This window comes from Trachymyrmex septentrionalis, unplaced genomic scaffold (genome assembly GCF_001594115.1).
Source record: "Trachymyrmex septentrionalis isolate Tsep2-gDNA-1 unplaced genomic scaffold, Tsep1.0 scaffold126, whole genome shotgun sequence".
NCBI classification, from domain to species: domain Eukaryota; kingdom Metazoa; phylum Arthropoda; class Insecta; order Hymenoptera; family Formicidae; genus Trachymyrmex; species Trachymyrmex septentrionalis.
This window is the reverse complement of record NW_017304395.1, coordinates 114,015-135,655: the sequence shown is the minus strand read 5'-3', so window position 1 is coordinate 135,655 and position 21,641 is coordinate 114,015. Positions and strand designations below refer to the sequence as shown.

At 30.1% G+C, this 21,641-nt stretch overlaps 3 protein-coding genes across 9 annotated transcripts in view; 1 reads left to right on the top strand and 2 right to left on the bottom strand.

Moving 5' to 3' along the window:
- Positions 1 to 717: 717 nt before the first annotated feature.
- Positions 718 to 2,625, bottom strand: LOC108756390. Of its 2 annotated transcripts, none has more exons than XM_018500148.1 (5): positions 2,479 to 2,625; positions 2,227 to 2,368; positions 1,624 to 1,873; positions 1,441 to 1,535; positions 718 to 1,364 (listed from the first exon to the last, which is right to left on the bottom strand). In XM_018500148.1, the coding sequence occupies exons 2-5, from the start codon at positions 2,310 to 2,312 to the stop codon at positions 1,124 to 1,126; spliced, it is 672 nt and encodes a 223-aa protein (XP_018355650.1). In that variant the 5' UTR covers positions 2,313 to 2,368; positions 2,479 to 2,625; the 3' UTR covers positions 718 to 1,123. The 2 variants fall into 2 exon arrangements, with proteins under 2 accessions (XP_018355650.1, XP_018355651.1); XM_018500149.1 differs by having other exon boundaries at positions 2,495 to 2,625.
- A 1,244-nt stretch (positions 2,626 to 3,869) lies between these two features.
- LOC108756379 (translation initiation factor eIF-2B subunit alpha) lies at positions 3,870 to 8,295 on the top strand. Of its 4 annotated transcripts, none has more exons than XM_018500133.1 (9): positions 3,870 to 4,064; positions 4,215 to 4,300; positions 4,659 to 4,760; positions 5,019 to 5,158; positions 5,263 to 5,379; positions 5,444 to 5,556; positions 5,669 to 5,813; positions 5,894 to 6,019; positions 6,136 to 6,288. In XM_018500133.1, exons 3-9 carry the CDS (start codon positions 4,715 to 4,717, stop codon positions 6,286 to 6,288), a joined length of 840 nt encoding a protein of 279 aa, XP_018355635.1. In that variant the 5' UTR covers positions 3,870 to 4,064; positions 4,215 to 4,300; positions 4,659 to 4,714. The 4 variants fall into 4 exon arrangements, with proteins under 4 accessions (XP_018355635.1, XP_018355633.1, XP_018355632.1 ...); XM_018500131.1 differs by lacking the exon at positions 4,215 to 4,300 and adding an exon at positions 7,159 to 8,295 and having other exon boundaries at positions 4,052 to 4,064; positions 6,136 to 6,308; XM_018500130.1 differs by lacking the exon at positions 4,215 to 4,300 and having other exon boundaries at positions 4,052 to 4,064; positions 6,136 to 6,635.
- Positions 8,296 to 20,296: 12,001 nt separating this feature from the next.
- Positions 20,297 to 21,641, bottom strand: part of LOC108756377 (tyrosine-protein kinase Fer) — a 12,943-nt gene continuing 11,598 nt past the window's right edge. For all 3 annotated transcript variants that reach the window (XM_018500127.1, XM_018500129.1, XM_018500128.1), the window contains one exon: positions 20,297 to 20,547. In XM_018500127.1, coding sequence (XP_018355629.1) covers positions 20,405 to 20,547 — 143 coding nt within the window. In that variant the 3' untranslated portion in view covers positions 20,297 to 20,404. The remainder of the gene's footprint in view (positions 20,548 to 21,641) is intronic.

The window sequence follows — 21,641 nt, the reverse complement described above, 5'->3', positions numbered from 1 at the left end:
TGTGATTGGTTAATTTTTAACGATTTAAGACTCTACGACTGCTACAACTTCTATTATAGACCTCGCATTATATATTATACATTAGGATTACAATCCACATTTTTATACTAGGATCTAATCATATTTTCTCATACATATTCATACGCTTTTGGAAAATAAAAGTATGTAAAGACGTTGCAAAATATTCTATAATTCCAGTGTGAATATAGTAAACATTTGATGTTGGGATAAAATTTTTTGAATAATAGATTTTACAACTGGAGCCAACTGTAAAACTGCATCCAGTCTATCAAGCCAAAACGCGAGCTGAACCTCGAGCCGAATGTGACTCTTCGATTTCACATATATGTAAATATTGATAAAAAAACAAATGCATAATTAACTAGCTGATATATTCGTATATATAATATGTATATACAGGATGGAGTGGCCCAATGAATGGCAGGATGAAGTGACTGCTCGAGACTTTCGGCTCGATTCGAAGCTCGGCTCGGCTCAAGATTCACATTTCGGCTTGATAGTCTGGACGCAGCTCTTAACATTTTCAAAATATACAATTTGTTATGTTTTATTTACTTTTGCAACGTTGCGAGTTGTAGTTGCAATACCTATTTGTAACACAATGTAAGTTGCAATAAATCTTATTAACAAAAAGAGTATTAATTTAACATATATAATATATAATTTGATTCATCAGATGATGTCAACAATTTGCTAGCAGATATATAACAAAATTTGCTGACATAATTTGACAGCAAATTGATGGTAAAATACAAACAAATATATTTATGAATATATATAACTTAATAACAAATTGGCAGCAAAAATCGAGCAAGTTTTGTTGTAAATAATGCTATGCCAAACTTGCTCAGTTTTTGCTGCTAATTTGCAATCTAGTTTTGTCACAGGTTTTATTTGAATCAAAACAGTTTACTGATGACACAAAGTGCACTGGATTGACAGCAATCTTTGACAGAACAGCGTTTGATGCTAATTTGACAATTTACTAGCAATTTTTGTTTACTGAATATATTATTAATAAATTATGACTTGTAGTGATGCATCCTGTATCACAACATATATATTTTAAGAAACACTTACGTTCATGTCTTCTAAAGCTTTCTTAGAAATTATGATGTAAATGTTTATTTAATTCCATCAAACTCTGCACTCGGTTTTTTAATTTACATCTTTGAATTTGCAAATGTTGTATTTTCTTTGCCTGTTCTACAATTGTTTCTAGTGCAATTTCTAATACCATTTTTGCTTCGTCCTGATTTTTAGATACCTCGTATACATTAATATCCTTCATATATTTAATATGTTTTAAAGGAAAGTCTATTTCTTTATTCTCCATTAATTTTCTAGAAAAAAAATACATTAATTATATTTAATATAAGTATTATAAAGATAATATTATATTAGTCAAAAATATCACACCTTTTTAATGAGTTAGGATTATATTTTGCAGCATTATTAAATTCCATACTGTATTCTTCTATTTTAATTTTACCGGATTGTTCTTTACATGTATTCTGAAAAAATATGTTATATTTCTTATCACAATTATATTTCTATACTGAAAATTACTTAATTACTGTTATGTAGTCATTCTCCAACTACCTGTTGTATTTCAGTATGAAATTCTTTTTCATCACTAGATGCTGCTGTATTATTATTGGCATCAGAATTGATTTCTTGTGAAATAATCTCAGGAATAGCAGTTTTTTTAAGACTCGCTTTTAGTCCATATATTGTTTCTTGATAGTCTGATGATTTAAAGTGGTTAGAGCACAGTCGAGCACATTGTGGAACTTTATTCATATTGATTGCTTGCAACCATTTGCTTCTTCGATCCTTATCTTTCGGAAACCTGTAAATTACAATATTAATTAACATTGTCTCATTAATTGTCTCTCCTTCCTTCCTCTCTCCCTCCCTTCCTCCCTCCCACCCTCTTTCTCTCTTTTATTTTACATACCCTTTATTTGTAACTCGCTGAATTTGCTATATTATGAAGAAAAGGAATAGCATATAGTTTATAAATATTAAACTAATTATTCTATGTGTATATGTATGAGTACTTAGCAAATATTATAATATAAATATAACTGCTTTATAAGATAACAATAATTTATAAGATAACACATATGACAAGTATTACATATGATTATGATTAATCTCTTTCATATAATGATGGTGTAAATATTATATATGAAATATTACCTGTGAAAACTAGATGCAGAGGTTGTGGTAGTGCATACCTTGCATAAGATACAATAATTCACCATTTTATTTACTTTTATTGACATTTGACTATTTTATGTCATATTCTCGTTAGGGGCACACTTTGACACAGCATACAGTACTGTTGGATCAACAACAACCAATCAGGCATTAATAAACAGAGAAAGAATGTTCATTCATTCAGAAGATTTGTCGCGTCGTATGCTCTAACATGCTCTAAAATGTTCTTACCGTAGTATTTACTCACTTTAACGCGCTCGTTGAAGTGAGTAGGAGCTATAGCAGGAGCACATTGGGGCATGCTGGAACATACGACAAACCTAGAAAGAATCAAGGGAGAATGGAGCGGATTCAGCCAGAAGCCGCCATATTTAGCGTGCCGTTGAAGTGAGTAGGGATACGATCAACGCTATGCTGCAAACGCTTTAAAGCGTTTTTTAACTGGTCAGTTTGTAAAATTCTTTCTTCTAATTGGTCCATCAAATGCTTCAAAGCATTTGTAGCGAGACTTTGACCATAGCCATAGGAGATATGTGTATGATCAGAGTGTGATGGAACTATTAAGGCTTAAACACAATAGGCACGGAATAACTGGGACTGGGAATAACGAGCTGTCCAATCAGAGCTCTGGGATATAATATCGAACTTACATACTAGAGCTCTGATTGGACGGCTCGTTATTCCCTTGTCTGTGCCTATTGTTTAAGCCTTCACGGTTGGTACATCGCGCACTTAGGGACGACGCGAAGCAAAAGTAGGCGTGGTTTGATCAAGTTTATCTCGTTGACAAGGACCAGGACCACAGTATATACAGTAGCGCAACTCTCTTTTTATGTTGGTCGAAACAGAATGCGCATGCGTGAAATAAGTAAGTTGCCCCGTCTCTTTCCCACTTTTTTTTATTGCTCTCCCTCTCTTTCTTTCTCTACTTAAATGTTTCAATGATCCACTTAAACATTTGTTTTTCAAGCATACATGGTTTAGAATAGAAATTTAGAGAGAAATATTACGTGTATTGTCCATTTAGTGAAATGTATGAGAAATCTCGAGAGATTGGTCTAATTTTTGTGAAAAAGTGAACAAAAAGAAATATGTAATAGAAAATCGAGCAAGAAGGATTTCTTTTTACTTATTGTATTTTAAATTTATTTTTTGGATATATATGTATATAAATTTTTTTTATATAGCTTTCTAATAATATTTTTATAGATATATAATTACATAATATTTCTTATACAAATATACATTTTTAAGTTAATTTAATATTTTTTCTTTATTTTTCAAACTATTTACAATTTATTTTTATTAATTTTCATAAAGTTTAAATTATTTCATTGCAATATTAGGTTTATTCGCGTCGCATGCTCTAATATGCTCCTATAATAGCACTTACTCACTTTAACGAATTCGTTGGATTGCGATGGGAATAAATCTAGTGAGTTTTGCGAGGAATTTTGACGGGGTAAAAAAAGGATGAAAAGAGAAAGAAGTTTAGATGGTAACTGTGGCAACGCTAGGTAACTTACTTATTTCACGCATGCGCACTCTATTTTGGCCAACACTAACATCAAAGATGCCGATAGACAGTTGCGCTACTGTATATACTGTAACCATCATCTGAACATAACCTTGGATTAGTGGCGCCAGGTTTTAGTCAGGTGTTTTAGAGTTTTGATGCTGAGCATGTGATATTTTATACAATATCTTGTATATTAATGCCGAATATAAAGTGAACTTGCTTATGTTTTGCTAATTTATTGTCATCAATCGTCAAGATCATTTACAATCAAAATAACAGGTCATAATGGACAAAGAAGGTATATGAAATCAGCATTGTACTTTTATCTCCTTACATCTAAGGAAAAAAGTTATTATATTTTGAACTGATAAATTTGATAATTATTATTTAATCTATCTAAGTCATCTAATTTAATAAAATTATGCTCGTTCACGTTTTTTACACGAAGCAACAGAATCTGGCTGTAAAAAGTATTACTTTACCAGGAAGTGAGAGATTAATCGTTGAATCTGACACGGTTTGTCAATCTTTTAGGTAAAAATCTACTTATCATACTAATATTGTGATGTGAACATGTACGTTGATAGAAAAAAATGTACAAAATGAAGTATGTATATACTTGTTGTCAAGAGGAGCTTTTTCAACAAGAGACACTATAACACAGTGATCATTTCATCTTTATTTAACATTATAGATACTTTTTTCATTAGATTCTCTTGTTTATTTTGTATAAGAACATATCGAATAAGCGTAATTTTATCAGTATTGAAAGTAAGGCAATTAAAATAAATAATTGCCAAAATATTTCCATCAGGATTATAATGGAAAATATTTTAAGTAGGAGTCTTGTCAAATGAGAATCTAAAAATAATCATTTGACAAACTTTCACAGAAATATGCCAATATTTCAACAGCATTATAAAAAATGAAAAAGATGTTTCTGCTGGCATGGCTGCCATTCGCACCTTATTGAAAGTATTAAAACATTCTAAATGTAAGTATTGTTAGAAATATATCTTGATATAAAATAAATAAAATATATACATGTCCATTTTAAGATTATTATTTAATATAAACATATATATATTAATCCTTATTGTATACATTTGTGTTGAATTTCTTGGACATTAAAATAAAATATTAAAAAAATAACATTTTGTGTGTACATGCATTATATTTTTAATATTTTATTATAATGTCCAAAAAAATGTGTACACAGAGTATTATTTTTTATATTTTTCTTGTTTTATAGCAGAGACAGTTCAGGAGCTTCGAATTTGCTTACAGCATGCAATTGACGCTATGCGTTCCACAGAAACTCCAGTCACTGCGATTGCTTCAGGAAGTGAATTGTTTCTCCGTTTCATCACATTAGCAACATTGGATACACCTGTAAGAACACTTAACGTTTAGATTTTGTTTTATACTCTGAAAATAAATTTCTTAAAGTTTAATTTTTAAATAATGTAACTTGTTAATGCTTATTTTTTTATTAGTCAATCGCAGAATGCAAAGGGATCATGTTGGAAAGAGGAAAAGTATTCTATGAGAAATTAGTTGCAGCTCGAGGAAAAGTAGCCAAGGTTGCAGCACACTTTATTACTGATGGCTCGGTAAGGACATACCTAAATTATTTGCGATATTTCCATTATTTTCTGACTTTTATTATTTTATTAGACTATACTTACGCATTCAAAATCAAGAGTAGTGCTGCAAGCAATGAAGGAAGCTGCTGCAAATAATAAAATATTTGAAGTATATGTCACATCAACATCACCTGACAATAATGGGTATGTGTGAAGTTTTTAAATGATAAAATACATATTCTTTTTTGTGATTATCAACTTTAATTTATGTCCTTATTTTTTTCTTTTTTTAACTTTAATTTTTTCCTTCAAACAGAGAAGAGATGTGCCAGAGCTTAACAAAGTTGGGAATATCGTGTACAGTAATACTAGACTCTGCAGTAGGATATGTGATGGAACACATAGATATGGTGATGGTTGGAGCAGAAGGTGTTGCAGAAAGTGGTGGTGTGATTAATAAGGTATATGATCATTGAACAGAAATATATAATTTTCTTGTAATTTATATATGTATTATATTTCTTCCAATTCTCTTTTACAGATAGGTACATATACAATGGCTATATGTGCAAAAGAGGTGAAAAAACCATTTTATGTACTGACAGAAAGCTTCAAATTTTCAAGAATCTATCCTTTGAATCAAGTAGATTTACCCAATGAATTTAAGGTAAATTATATTTGTATATATTGATTTCAAACCAGTTATAACTTTTATATAGGAACAATATAAAGGAATCTTTTCTATATATAATAATCCATAAAATGCATTATTACTTGTTGTAGTATACATACAGTGTACTTTTAACTAAAAATTTGAAAAAGGAGCATCCTTTGGTAGATTATACTCCACCTCAATACATCAGTTTGTTGTTCACGGACTTGGGAATTCTAACACCATCAGCTGTTAGTGATGAACTCATAAAATTATACTTATAATTTGGAGAATTTTCTGAGTGGTGAGTTTTCTAAATTCTATGAGTCAAAAAAATATAATGTAAGGACAATAGTGTTTAAGTCATTATGCGAAAGTTTTGTCTGTGGAAAGTGTAAAGATAAAGTGGAAATGTTATACATTTTCGTAAAAAAATACGCGCACACGCGCGCGTGTGTATATGTATGCGTGTGTATATACAGTACCAGTCAAAAGTTTGGACGTACTACGCGAGTTTCTCTATTTATTCAATAAAAATGAATTTGCGTAATGGGAATGATAGTTATATGCCTAATAATGTCTAAAATATAATATATAATATTCACGTATAATGTAAATATAGAGAAAGTACTTTTGTATTTACATTTCTTGTAATCAAGCAAAAATTTAAAAGGTTTGTTTTATTCTTTCTTACACTAGATTGCATTAGAACTTTCTTGCTTTTGTCATATATCTATCTCATTTTATTAAATTCTAAAAGTTCTAAAAATATACTAATAGTTCAATAGAAAATAAACTTTTTATTGCAAGTTGCTAACTGATCAGTACAAATATAAATGTTGAATCAGAAAGTCGCAAATTCCTTAGATAAATCAGTCCTCACTTATACTTTCTATTACAACATAATACCAGAAATAACTTAAACAAGATAAGGTTATGAGAAGCATACTACAAAAATCTGACATTAAAATACACACTCAGAAAAATGTCGGGAATTCTTATTGAAAATGGACGAATCAGAGTTTTCTGATTAAATCTACTAGAGTTTAATTATGATAACTGGAACTTTAATTGATATAATCAGACCATTTTCATCAAGCATTTTTCTCAGTGAAATCTTTAATATAATTTTATATATGGATTCTGAAAATTAGGTTGGCTCTAAGAATTCAAATCAGTTTTGAAAAAAAGTCATTATTTTACATTAGCGAGACTGTTCCAATCAATCCAAATTGCTATTGTTTAAATTAGTGAGAAGGACCATTACAACCGTTTTACACAGGTGATTCAAAATTTTTTACTGATAGTATATGTATAGATATAGTCCCGAAAAGATTGGAACAATACTAAGGGGAGATTCTTGAGATTATTTTAAGACGAAAATTGTAATACTAAAATGTCGAGACTATAATAGGTTTTTGATTGTGTATAAGCATTTTTAAAGTTACCAAATCATATCATATAAAAATTTATGCGTTTAGATGTAATGCAAACTACTAAAAGTTCATTGTTTCGTCAATATTAAGAATAGTAGAGTAGGAGGGAGTTAGAAAGTCAATATAAAAAGAATCAGGACGTTTATTAAGAGTTAAGGATTGGGAAAGAAAAAGATCCTCTCTTTTTTCCTGCTTGTGTGAGGGTTTTTGTTAAAAATTAGGGAATGTAGAGTGGTGAACTAAGGATGAAATTTATCAAGATGTAGTCAAATCTGCGGACTCAATGATTGCAGACAAAGAAAATATTACAAATTCGTCTAATATTTGCACAATGACGAAGTATAACATGTTACGGAGGAAGAGTTGAATAAGTTGATATTGCGGCTCGAAACCGAGAAAACTAAAGAAAAGGAATGGTGTCTGGCAGGAAATAAAAGAAGGAAAAACAAAAGATGTTCTAAGATGGTTGCAGAAGACAAGTTATTAGATTTATTGGAGGAAGTAGAAGAGAGTCCTTTTGAATTTATTCATGATGTAACAGGCTAATAGGTGATGAGGACAATGATGTTGTGATGATCAATGTCAATATTGTCGATTCCGTGGAAAATCAGGGATACTAATGTAATGCATGGTAATCAAAGTGGTTTCTTGAATAAAGAAATATGTTTCAACTGCAAAGGTGTGCTTAAAAAAGCAAGTGAATTGACCACCTCGAAAACGAATTCAGAGAAAAAATTGCGTTATGAGAACAATTTTTCTGATACATACAGAGTTATAGTCATACTGTTAAATGAGACCATACATAATTTAAGTTAGTATTTCAAAGTTATTAAAATTATATGTTCAAGCGTGGAACAACGCAAAGTACTAAAAGTGAAAGCTAATTGTTGCTTTTTACATCGATAAAAAGATTATGTATGCGAAGATAAAATTACTAATATTCTTAACCCTTACCATACAAGGTCAGGTGACCGAGCGATTTCTGTTCGTGCTTAAGTTTGTTTGAGTCTTTTGGTAATTATAAATTATACTACATTTTATTATTTCTCAAAATGAGGTTTCAATATTAGGTTTGTTCTTTTTAGCTGAACTTTTGCACCAGTTCATCTTTCTTATTCTTCTTTCTTCCTAAAAAGAAAAAGAAGAAAGATTATTTATTCGAGAAAGTTGAAAGTATGTTGATGAATTTTTAGAGATTTTTTGAACCATTCTGAATAAGTGAAAAAAATTAACGAATTCTAGAACTGATTCATTTCTGGATGGATGAGGCACCAAATTGTATCTTGTATTGTAAGGGTTAATAATTGATATTTATTTATTTGATAGCGCAACATTCCAAAATCGACAGGGTCTGCCTCTTGTATGTAGTATGCTGTCGTAGTGCGTATGCAGTTTGTACACAGGGTGTGATCCACTTAACGCTGCAAATACTTCGTTGAATCAGAAGAATCAGAAGAAAGAATTTTACGAATTGATCAATTAAAGAATATTTCAAAGCATTTGCCGTGTGAAGTGAATCGTACCCAAAGATATACGGCACTTAGAATTTAATGCCAATTCCGAATGGCAGTTTGATAGGTTGTCTTTGGTAATAGATATTCGTGGTTTGCCAGGGAAGCAAGTTTCGCCGAAGAGGAACTAGCGAAAATTTTCTGAATCTGCCGGGAATCGAACCCGAGTCCCCTGGCATTATAGACTCGCACGCTGTCCATCATGTTCGTGCTTATTAATATTATTTATATTTATCAAATTAAAAAAAATTTTTTTTCGACAATTTTGATACTAGATTTTCGTCTCAAAATGATTTTCAGGAATCTCTCCTTAAACATTGATTCGATCTTTACGGAACATATTATAATATATATATTTGTATGCAATATATATTAATGTATATTAAAAATTTGTATCCTTTGCTTAATATAAAATTTTACTGTATTACTATATTTTAATAATATATCTACAGATAATAAAAGTTTGTTCCTTGTGGTTCCTAAGAGTGACTGCTGTATGTGCGTGCGTGCGTGCGTGCGCACGTGTGTGTGTACTCACTCCCAAAAAAAGCGATACATTAAAAATTTTAGAAAAATTTACTAAATTTCAAATGGTAATTTGATAAATAATGAAGATAAAAATGTGTTTAAAAATGCAAAATAAAACTTGAAACTTAGTTATAATAAACTTGTCTACTTTATTTTCAAAATGGTGGATCGCAAAGTGAGATGATGTATAATTGGTAATCAAAGATCCTGGTTTACAATAGTGCATGGCGTGAACGTCACTTAGCTTAATGGATAACATGCACGTAAAAGTATAGAATTTTATCTTTAAAACGTTTTTTTATCGAGCTTGATATAATCATTTTTCGTTGAGTTATTCCAAGTTTAAGATATCGCTATCACTGATTACGTTTACACGGCCCTCTTTTTCAGATACTCACTCTTTTTAATAATATCTGTAGCCAGAGTTGGGTAATGCTAAGTTAAAAAGGTAAAAGTTAAGTTAAAAAATTAAAAAGGTAATTAATTTTAACTTAACTTAGTTATATTTTAGACTCTTAAGTTTTTAACTTAATTTAGTTAAATTTTATCGATAACTATTAACTTTTAATTTTATTTTTTTGAAATCAATCTTCAGACGTAATGCGAAATAATGAATATACCCCAGGTGTTTCAGATCATCTGTACCACCCTTTTATCTTCGCAGGACAAGGTTCAATCATAAAAGTGTTCAGACAAAAGTTTTAAGGTTTACAAAAATCTAATTATTGATCTTATCAGTTTGATCTTAGGTGGCGCCAAGGTCAAGTCAACGTTGATTATTTTAAACCGAACATATTTTATCTTCCAAAATCTAATAGGCAATAATCAAGAGCTTTCCAAAATACTATAATAAAGTTATTTTTTATTACTTTTCGAGTTATTATTAAGTACTTTTCGAGTTATAGCTCGAAAGTTAAGTATCGCTAACATTAGCATTACGCGTGGTGTCCGATCGACTTAAACCTCTTGAATGTTGTTCAGGAGCATATCATCCTGGATAACATCAAGATCAAGACCATTGGAAATTATTCGTCTTATTTTCATTTTTGCATTAAAAATTCATTTTTATATGAAAATATTAGATTCATTTAGATATGAAAATAAGAAGTATAATCTCCAATAGTCTTAATCTTGACAAATGTTATCAAGAGGTTTTAACCGTTGGTCGAACACCTTGCGTAATGTTAATGTCGACAGTACTGTAATTTTCGAGTATTATAACTCAAAAAGTACTCAATAAAAAATTACTTTAGTTAATGTTTTGAAAAGTTCTCGATATCGGTTACTTAGATATTGGAATACAAAATTGGATATTTCATTTAAAAAAATCAACGTGACCTTGACCTGACCTTGGCGACGTCATCTAAGATCAAACTGATCAGTAAATAGATCTTTTTAAACCTTACATTTTGTCTGAACATTTTTACGATTGGACCTTATCTTGCGAAGATAAAGGGGTAGTAAGCGTGGTCTGAAACATCCGATATAATTTAGTAATTTTATCTCTTCTATATTGTATAATCGTTACTTGTGAATAAAAATAACCAATGATTCTTTAATATGCTGTAAGAAAGAAAAAATACCAAAAATTATGTAAAATGGTCAAACTTTTTCTTTTTTTTTTTTATTCGTTCCAAGCCAAATTTAATTTTTAAAAATTGTTAAATTACTTTTTTTTAAAGAACTAGAAAGGATACGGGCAGTAGGAGTCAAGCGCAGAAGACATCGCGCAAATAATATATGAAGTAATAATGAATAAGTAAAATGAATAATTTATGAAGTATGAAACTTCTTTATTCACTAAAACGCGCTTACATGTTTTGGCTCACTTTTGAGCCCTCCTCAGAGACAACATAAATTAACATAAACAAACTGTGAATAAAAATTATCCTATTATAGTGAGCTTCTCTACCTCGAGAATTTAAACGCCAAAAAGAAAAATAAAAAAAGGAAAATGAAACGAAAAAAAAGGAAATAATGGAAATGTTCTTGATTTATAAGGAGTCTTGGTTAGTTTGATTTGCAATACGGATTTTTTTTTTTATTAACTTAACTTCTAATTCAATTACTTTTATTATGGATTAACTTGTTTTAATTAAATTAAATTTTCAAGGCTGTAACTTTAACTTAACTTAGTTTAAAAAAAAGTAACTTACTCTGATCTGTAGTTATGAAACTGACAAGTCAGTCATTCTATTCTTCAGAAAAATAGCTATGATTGGTTAAATTTATAATTAGGATATTACCAAACATAGTTTACAGTTCAAATTATAGCAAGGGCCTTAGCACACAAAAAATTTAAGCAATAAAACGTAAGCAGTAAGTGAATTAATCAATCACATTAGAGTTCGTAAGGCCATAACATAAACAGTAGCCAAGCCAACATGTTGATTTCTTTACTGCTTATGTCTTGCTGCCTTAAGTTTTTTGTATGCCATGATCCTATTTCTAATATAGTAAATTGCATGGAACTTGACTGGTCGCGGCGGAACTTCATTGCGTGCATGCGTACGTGTCTGTGTCTGTTCTTTTAGTTAAAGTTCTTGCACGATTCTTCCTTTTTTCTCCACGTTGGAAAAAATGGATCGTGCAAGAAGTTCAGCTAAAAAGAACAGGCCTAATTTTACACGCACGCACACAAAATCTTTATTAAAGAAAATTTAAACAAAATGTAATAAGATTTGCTTTGATTAAAAACATTAAGAAAATATCCGAGCAAGAGAGAATAGACACTGAAGATCATGCACTGATATTTAATTCTTTGCGAACCAGGTGGGGTGTGACCCCTTCTATATTTAGAAGTCTGTAGGTGTGATATATCCAGTAAGATAAACTTCTATAATTTTTCAAAAAGTATTACGTCCAAGTTGCCGATTTCATGCAATTGGAAAGTGCATCGTTATCAACCATACTAAATTATAGTATATTTATGATAAAGTATAACATGGGATATTCCATATATGATCTATGTTGACTTTCTACTTTGTTCATGGAGAGTTTAAAAAGAAATCTTTATCTTAAATTATAAAATTTATTACAAAACGTATCATTATGAGATCATACATTTCGGTTAGTCTTCTAATCCTCTTCTGCGATGAAAATTAAAATGCTCATAGTATTTCGAAATTAAATTAAAATGCATTATTCATTATCCATTATTACTAGAGAGTCCCAAAAGAAGAGAGTGGCAAACTATATCACGTGACTCCTCTGATTGGACGTGGGCATCAAAACTCTATACATATATGGAAGAGATTGGAGAAAATTGGTCATGTGAATCCGTTCTAATTGGACGAGGGCACGTGATGCATTTTGCCACTCTCTCCCATTGAGATTCTCTAATTATTACGATCTCCGTGGTGGACAATGTCTTCTCTTATAGAGAAAAAATATCTTATACCAATTAAAAGGCTGGACTCAAAGTATTGACTGCCTATAGCAACCGCAACAGATGTTTCAACCATATGTTAATTCATATTATGACATAATTTTTTATTGTTATGTAACTGTATGGTCAGGATTATATTATACAATGTTTGGTTTTTAATGGAACACCATTATTAATTTTTTGTTTTTAATTGTTAATTTCTCATCAATTATAATCTGGGGATTGACGGTTTACACATTTGTTGCCGTTTCCGCAGGCACTTTGAGTCAATCCAGCCTTTCAATTTGATATGAGATATTTTTTCCTTAATATAAGAGAAAACATTATCCACTTCGGAGAGAATAATGCACGTTATATTAATTTTGAAGTATGTATTGCGAGCATTTTAATTTTGAACGAGAAGGATTAAAAGATTAATAGAAACGTTCGATTTTGTCATATTGAAGAACATATACTTAACATTCGTTTTATAATATTTGTAAGATAAAAAGATTTCTTTTTTAAATATCAGCGCATGATCTTTAGTGCTTATTCCTTTTTATCCGGTTTTTTTTCTTATTATTGTTTTAATTTGTCTTTATTTATGTATTACACAACAATTACCACTGAGTATTTTATATACATATAGAAACAACATAAATGTCTTTCACATAATTGCACGTAAAAGATAACAAGTAATAAATTGTGTCTATATGAAGATTACATTATGTTATAACACATTAAAATGAACTCAACGGAATCTTATGTAATCTATACATATAAAGACCTCTTGTAATTGCGTGCAATGTTATACATTGATGTCGTTTGAACAAAAACATTGTAAGAAACAGAAAGTCAAAATTACAAGAATCTTAGATCATTACTTTGAGCGTTAAACATAGTTAACTTTTTAAATTTTATACACATAAACTACAAATGGATACATGCATTTACATATTATTTTCATCACGATTATATAATACATAATAATTTATAAATATAAGATTTGTTTCTCTCCCCCTTTCCTTGCTCCTTTCTTTTCTATTAGAGAAATAAGAATGTTCTTATAATTAAAATATTACTATAAGATTCTTAATTATATTTTTTCTCTCCTAAAGACTAAAATATCCTTTAAAGACTTAAAATTAGCGTATCAGCGTCATATTATTTTTTCGTGATATTTCACGTGTTTTTATTTAACGAGATTCCATGCAAATATTAATTAAATAGGTATACGAGATATGCAGCTATATTGCTTAAATACCTTCTATAGACTTTTATACTTCCTATATATTTTTAATAGGATGCTGGAATGACGAAATTTATTGGCATTACAGATTTCTATTTTCTTTTAATTGACTTTATAGAATTAAAAACTTTTTATATATTTAAAATGCACACGAAAATAAATCGCAGAATACTCAACTTAAACTTAAGAATGGAAAAAAAATAAAAATTACTGACACATATACAGGTAATTTTTTAAATATTTTTCTTAAGCTTAAGAGAATAGTATCTCGCGATTTATTCTTGTGCGTATGTACTTTAATTATAAAAGAGAGAGTTTTCAATTCTGTAAAGCCAATTCGAATCTGTACATTGTCAATAATTCTGTCAGAATTCTTTTAAGAGAATTCTAAAATCGTCTATCAGTAGCACTTACATACATACTTTATTTATGTGTCATTAACACATTGTACACTATTACATCATTCCACGCAGATTCCTGTCATTCTGAGACGAAATTTCTAATATCAAAATATCAAGGCTATAGTAGTTTTTTAATTATAAACATTTAAAGTCAGTGGATCATATCGCCTAAAGTTTGCGCGTGTAGATGTGGTTGGCATCTTGCGTTGTACTGTAGAATAAAATGCCAAAACATGAATTTAAGGACTGGTGATAAAAGTAATAGAGTCCCTGTGGGGGAAGTTCAACTAGGAGTTTTACGCTTGACGTGGTAGAGTTGGGTAGAATCGGTGGAAAGCCTTGTATCCACGATGCTAGAAATCGGTCCGAGACCTCGGATGAAGAATTGACCAATCGCAATGGTCATGTGATCAAATTGTTTAAATGTAATTTGTTAATTTTTTCTCTATCCGAGATCTCGGGCCGATTTCTAGCATCGTGGACACCGGGCTGAAGAGAAAGATCGAGAAGGGGGAGAGGGGAGAGGAAATTAGGGAGATTGTGTTGGCAGAAGGGGGGATGTCAGGAAAAATTCGCTGAGTCAGAACGGATGAAATGAACGGATTCGGCGTTAGAAAGAAAATGGGAAAGAGATGAAGGCGGGGATGCCACAACCAGGGGAGAGGAAAACCTAAACATTTTGGTATTAGAATTTTTGTCTTAAAATAATTTTAGGAATCTGCCATTAACAGGTGGTGCGTCGAGTTTGAAACACACTCTGTAGAATCCCCTTAAATATGCTGGAAATTTTTCATATTGAAAATTATAAGTATGTTTTCACTTTTAATTTTAATGGAAAATGACAAATTTATAATAAATACATAAATATAAGATATGTTTGAATACGCGCCTATACAATTTAATGTACATATAGTCATTATATGTACATCCAAGAAACACTATAAAATATGAAAGAAAATACACAGATGACGATAGAATTGAATAAATAAAGTCCACATGCTATGTCATAATCATGTGTGAATACAAACATACATATTTAAGTTATCTATACACACGCACACACAGGAGGTAAGTCACTTAAAATCGATTACCCGAGTAACATCCAATTTTTGAGAATGAGAAGAAATGTTTGAAGTAAAATTGCTTGTTATTGAGGAGGTCATCACATCATGCAATGATGAATATCATTTCCTAAGTGGAGGCACTCTTAGGAGATTTGAAGATCATTTTCACTTTTTTTTTTAAATTATACATTATTAAATATCGACAATAAGTTCTTTCCAAGACAGTCTTAATGGTCATGGATAATCAAGGTCACTCGAGGTTACGTACATGAAACAGGTTAAAAAATCAAAATTCATCCTGAATGTTTCCGAAACAGAATACTCAGTTTTATTAATTGAATCGGGTTTTATGTAAATGTAAACAAATTTGCAGATAATATCGATTTTCTCGTCTTTAGAATAATAAGGCATGATGGAAAAACAAACTGACTATCTTCACTGTCGCAATTTAGAATAGCACAATGTAAGGAACATCTATCATCTAAGATTACGCAGATTGTTTTCATTGAATCTCAAATTTTCCTTCGAAATTTGTTTACATTCTACGATGGTTAAGAGAAATTGCCAAAAAGACATTGATTAGCTAATGTTTAATGTGGAATTATTGATCAAGTATTTGATCCATATTTCATTTATGAAAAGTAAAAAAAGTTGAATAGTAAAAAATACGAAAGATTTTTTCCATTGAATATCAAACATTCCGGGATTTGTTTACATTTATATTAAATTATCTGATTCAATTAATAAAACTATGAGCATTCTATTTTAGAAACATTTACGACGAATTTTTATTTTTCAACCCTTTTTACGTGCGTAATCTTGATTGACCTTAATTAGATTAAACAAACTTGCCCAAGTGAAGTTCGATCTTAATTATGCAGGCGCTCTATTACAAGTTATATCCATCCAGACGAGACTTAAGGGAGTATAATTTCCATGACCATTGAAACTGTTTGAAAAGAGCTACAATCGTAGGTATCCTATTCGACAATGCAGTTTCTTTTTTTTTTTTGTATGAAGACGACCTTTAAATCTCTTAAGCGCATCCACCTGAAAGATAAAATGTTCATCATCGCATGACGACCTCCCCCCTCTTCCTCTCTAGATAAATAACTTTATTTCACACACTTTATTTTCACTCTTTTTTGAGTGAGATTCATTCCAAACGAAAGAAATCTCACTCCAAAGATATAAAATCTCACTCTAAAAAAAAGAGTGAAAATTTACCACTCTTATTCAAGAGTGCAAATTGTTGCAATAGTGGTAGTATTTTACTCTCTTTTGAAGTGAGCTTTCACATACTCCAAGAAATTTAGAAAGTATGTCTTATGATTATTGTTATGGAAAGTGTGTACGAGCCCCTTAATCTATTAACTTATGTCGCAATCTGTAAGAATTTATTACAATCAATTAAGAGGGAGATAATCGATTGTGATTGATCAATTGATCATAGATTACGGCCTCTACAAATGATCCTTAATTCTTAGGGTACATTTGAAGGCTATTGTTATGGAAAATGTGCGCGCGTGTGTAAGAAAGAGAGAGAGCTAACAATATTATTATAATATTATTAATTATAAATTGAATTGTGTGTATGTGGACGGAGAAATATAATAAGTTATAAAATAACAGTTAAAGAGAGGGACTCGTTAGCACATATCCATTCACATCGGCTTGTTTCTAGTAATTTTTCACTGTTTTACCAATGAGAATATTTTATTTTAAATTGTTAATTAGCAATGTGTGCTATCGGATCCTTCTTATAATTAAACATTACGAATAAAAAATATAAGCAATGGCATTCACATTAACATGATTTCACAATGACGTATATATTTTATACGGATATATACATATATATATTTATATAAATACAGCATATCAAGAAAAACATGACAGAATAATTCAAAATAATAATTGTTTTCCTTTTTTTGTTGTTTTCTACATATATCGATATATCGATCTGATAAATCATCTACTGTTTTCTTGTTTTTTTATCATTCCATCTATTTGTTTTAAAAAACATTATCTTAAAATTTGTTTTTAATAACTAAATTTTCTGTATCGTTAATTAACTTATCGTTAATTAACACATTCATAGTCACTAATGTAGTACTGTCCTTTTAGAAATTGTAGTTGGTTAACACTGATATAATAATACATCTTTTTGTATTCTAACTTTAAATTAATCAAAATGAGTTTTAAACAGTTGAAGTTATTTTTAATTTGAAAATCAAACAAAAAGACAATTGCTTCGAAAAATATTGCAAGAAATAAATATTCTTCCCCTCATAATCGAGACACATTTTTAAAACTTCATTATTATTTGAAAATGATTCGAAAAATGAGTCGAAATAATAAAGTATTATACGTATATGATTAAATCTCCTATCTACTAAATTTATTTCTGCGTTTTAACACAATCGCATATGACTCGTTTTATTAGTCGTTTCTTTTAATATTTGAAATAAATATTATAATATATTTTAATGTAAAAGTGTACAATTTTTTAATGTAAAAATATTTAATAAATTTTATTTTTATGTTCAAATATTTGATTAAAAATTTTCATTAAAAATATATATGTATATAATAAATTCAAAAATCTTTTAACTATAATATATTTCGTATTCAAAATTTGATATTTTCTCTGTTTAGATTTGTAGCAAGTAGATTCCTTCAATTTCAATAACCTATAGTTTAAAACCCAATATTTTAAAACAAATTTTATGTTTTTTCTTATTTCAATATGTAACAGAACTCTGCGGCAATCAGCTAGATTAAAATTTATTGTATTGTGTTTCTAGTTAAAAAAAAAAAAGATAAAATTATCGAAAGTGTTAAGATTCCCTTCATTTAATGTATCAGAATCGGGAAGGTTATAAATTGATTCACTTATAAATTGATTGTCTACAGCACCATTTGCCTACAGTTCGTTTGCGCACAAAAATTATTGCCTACAGCTCAATTGCCTACATACACTACTGCGCACAAATATAAAATTAAAAGAAAAGGGGAATTTTTGCATACGACACTATTGCGTACAAATTGCATTGCATAATATATTATTGCCTACAAGTACATTTGCGCACATATAAAGTTAATAATTATTAAGGATAATTTTGGAATACGGGCTTCACTGTGAAACTCGATAAAAATGCTGTGATTATATGCAATGTATTAAATCTTTGCCTTACTAAATAGATGAGTCTACACTAAAAGTAATAAATATCGAAATAATTAGACAGACCCCTACGCAAGATAGGACGTATCATATATTAAAAGCAAAGCCCTATAATATATGTTGCTGCCAGTAATAAACATTCATTCATATTGTTTTTATTACAGTGTTAATACCTAATTTCTCAGTATTATTTATCAATTAAAAGTTATTAATATGGTAGGTGAGAGAGGCGAATATTAAAGTGCATTATGATTAAAAAAAAAAGAATGTGAATGAATGTTTACTACCGGCAGCAATATGCTATAACTTTGGTACATGATGCATGATACTTATTATTTTTAGTAGGTGTGATTGACGCATGATCTGTAGGTATGGGTTTAATAAGTCGAAAATGATTCCATCTGATGATTAAAAGATCTTTGATCACCAGCGCGGATTCGACGTTGAAACTGTAAATCCCATATATCAATGGATATCACCCAGGCTGGGAATTGGACATTAGGCTATATATAACCTAATTCCGGAAAAATTCTTTGTTGCAGAAACCTCATGAGAAGTAAGCCCTGTCCCGTCTTGGGATGTTGCACTATAGAAAAAGTATTTTGATTGTAGAATTATTTATTTATTAAGACGAAGATTTAATACATAAAATACTGTATCCACATGTAGTCATAAAGCATAATTTTTATCAAGTTTCATAATGAAGCCCGTGTACCAAATAATTATTCTTAAGTTTATGTGTGCGTAAAAGAACTTGTAGGCAATCGATTTGTAGGAAATAATATATGTGCAATGTAGTTGTGTGTAATAGTGTCGTGTATACAAACATGTCCTTTTTCTCTTATAACGTTTTCTCTTGGGATACACTGGATGCAGCCTCACACCAGTTACGTGTAAGCGTTACACGCAATTATACTACACTAGAGTGGTGCATAGTATGGTGTACATTACATCATTATTAGGCTAAAACCCTGTTTCCGCTTGACTTTCATTTTCAAATTTTAAACGTCACACTGACTCTACACTATTCCTTTGAGACTGTGTAGCAAAATCTCATTTCGTGCATAAAATTTGCACTACACTGTAGCCACGGAAACACAGTACACTGTCTGAATGTTGCACTAGTGGAGAATAGTGCAGCCAAGAGGAAACGCTATTAATTTTATATTTATGCGCAATAATGCACGTAAACTATCGGCAAATGTGATGTGGACAAATGATGCTGCAATCAATTTGTAGGTAAATGTTTCTCCTTCAGAATCTAATATATTAATATATTAAATTTAATAATCCAATTTTTCATTATCTTGTTAATTTATGGTTAAATTTAACCTGATGTTCAATAGATTTATTCTTTATGACACCATCATAGATGAAGCCTATTGGATAAAACATTAGATTAAATCTAATCACAAGCTATAATCAAAAATTAAAAAATCGGATCTAGAATATCTTTTTAATGTCTCATGAATTTTTAATGTTAATGAATCAAACAAAAATTATATCACATTCTTTCTTGACACATGTATTTATAAAATACGGTTTGGTTGTGAGCATTTCATATTTTTTCGAAGCTATATATATATAATTTTATATATTATTATAGGGTTTTCATGACCAATTTAAGCTTATTGGCCATAAAATAGTCTTAATATAATACTTATAAATATGCTTGCGTTAATGTCTCGACCACGGTAAATATTTGATCGAAATGTGGCCGTTTCTCTGGTTCATAATCCCAGCATCGCAGCATTAATCGATAGATCTCTTCAGGCGTTCCATCCGGAGCTGGCATTCGATACCCTGATGCAATCAATGTGTGTATAAATTGGCAGAATACATTAATCTTAAAACAAATGTATATCCCACTTTAATTGATCACCTCAAATTAGGGATGGGTTAAATGATTATTTTTTATTAACGGTTATAACAGTCATTACTACTGTTTCAAAATAATCGGTTAGTTAAACAGTTATTGGTTATATAAACGTTATTTTTTATAATAATATATTCTAGTCGTTAATCTCATTTTTTGGATTATATCTCATTTTTAAGTCATTTAAGAAATCTATTTTTTATATTTCATTTAAAATATTTGTACAAAGAAATGAATATAGTGTTAAATTTTATGCACAAAAATTGATGTCAACTTGATAATGAATAGAGATGGGCGTTATTTCGTTATATGTTACTAAGTAACCGTTATTGAGAAATAATTTTAGTAACCGTTATTTATCAAATTTGAAAAATAATGTTATCAGACTTAAACGGTTATTTTCAAATTTTAAATTTTATAAGTAAAAACTAAATAGTAATGTTTATAATCTTACTATTTATCTTTTTTGCTAGTAGAAGCACTGTCGACACAGTCGCTGTATTAGGCCAATATTAGTGTATTACCATGCGTCCGTTTTTTGTTGTACGACAAATTTTTCAAGCATGTTAATTGGCTGTAAGACAGAGAAGATCTTGGACCTCTTTGTCTTATAGTCAATCAACAGATTTGGAGGAGTCAAGATTGGAGAGGATAGAGTATGGACGATAGAGTATGCGGATGATATACTATTGGTAGCCGAGGAGGAAGAAGCGCTAAGAGATATGATCAGAAGGGTGAAAAGGTACTTGGAAAGGAAGAAACTAGTCATAAGCAGCGAAAAATCGAAGGTTATGGTTTTTAAAAACAAGGGAGGAAGGGAAAAGGAAAGATACTGGTGGTGGGGGAAAGAAAGACTGGAGGAGGTAAAAACATACAAGTATTTGGGATATGTAATGAATAGAAGTGGAGGAGAAGTGGAACATATTAAAGAAAGAATAAGAAGAGCAAGAGTGGCAATGGGATGGGTGTGGAGTTATGGAGAGAGGAAATTTAAGGGAGATGTGAGATGGAGGTTAAAGCT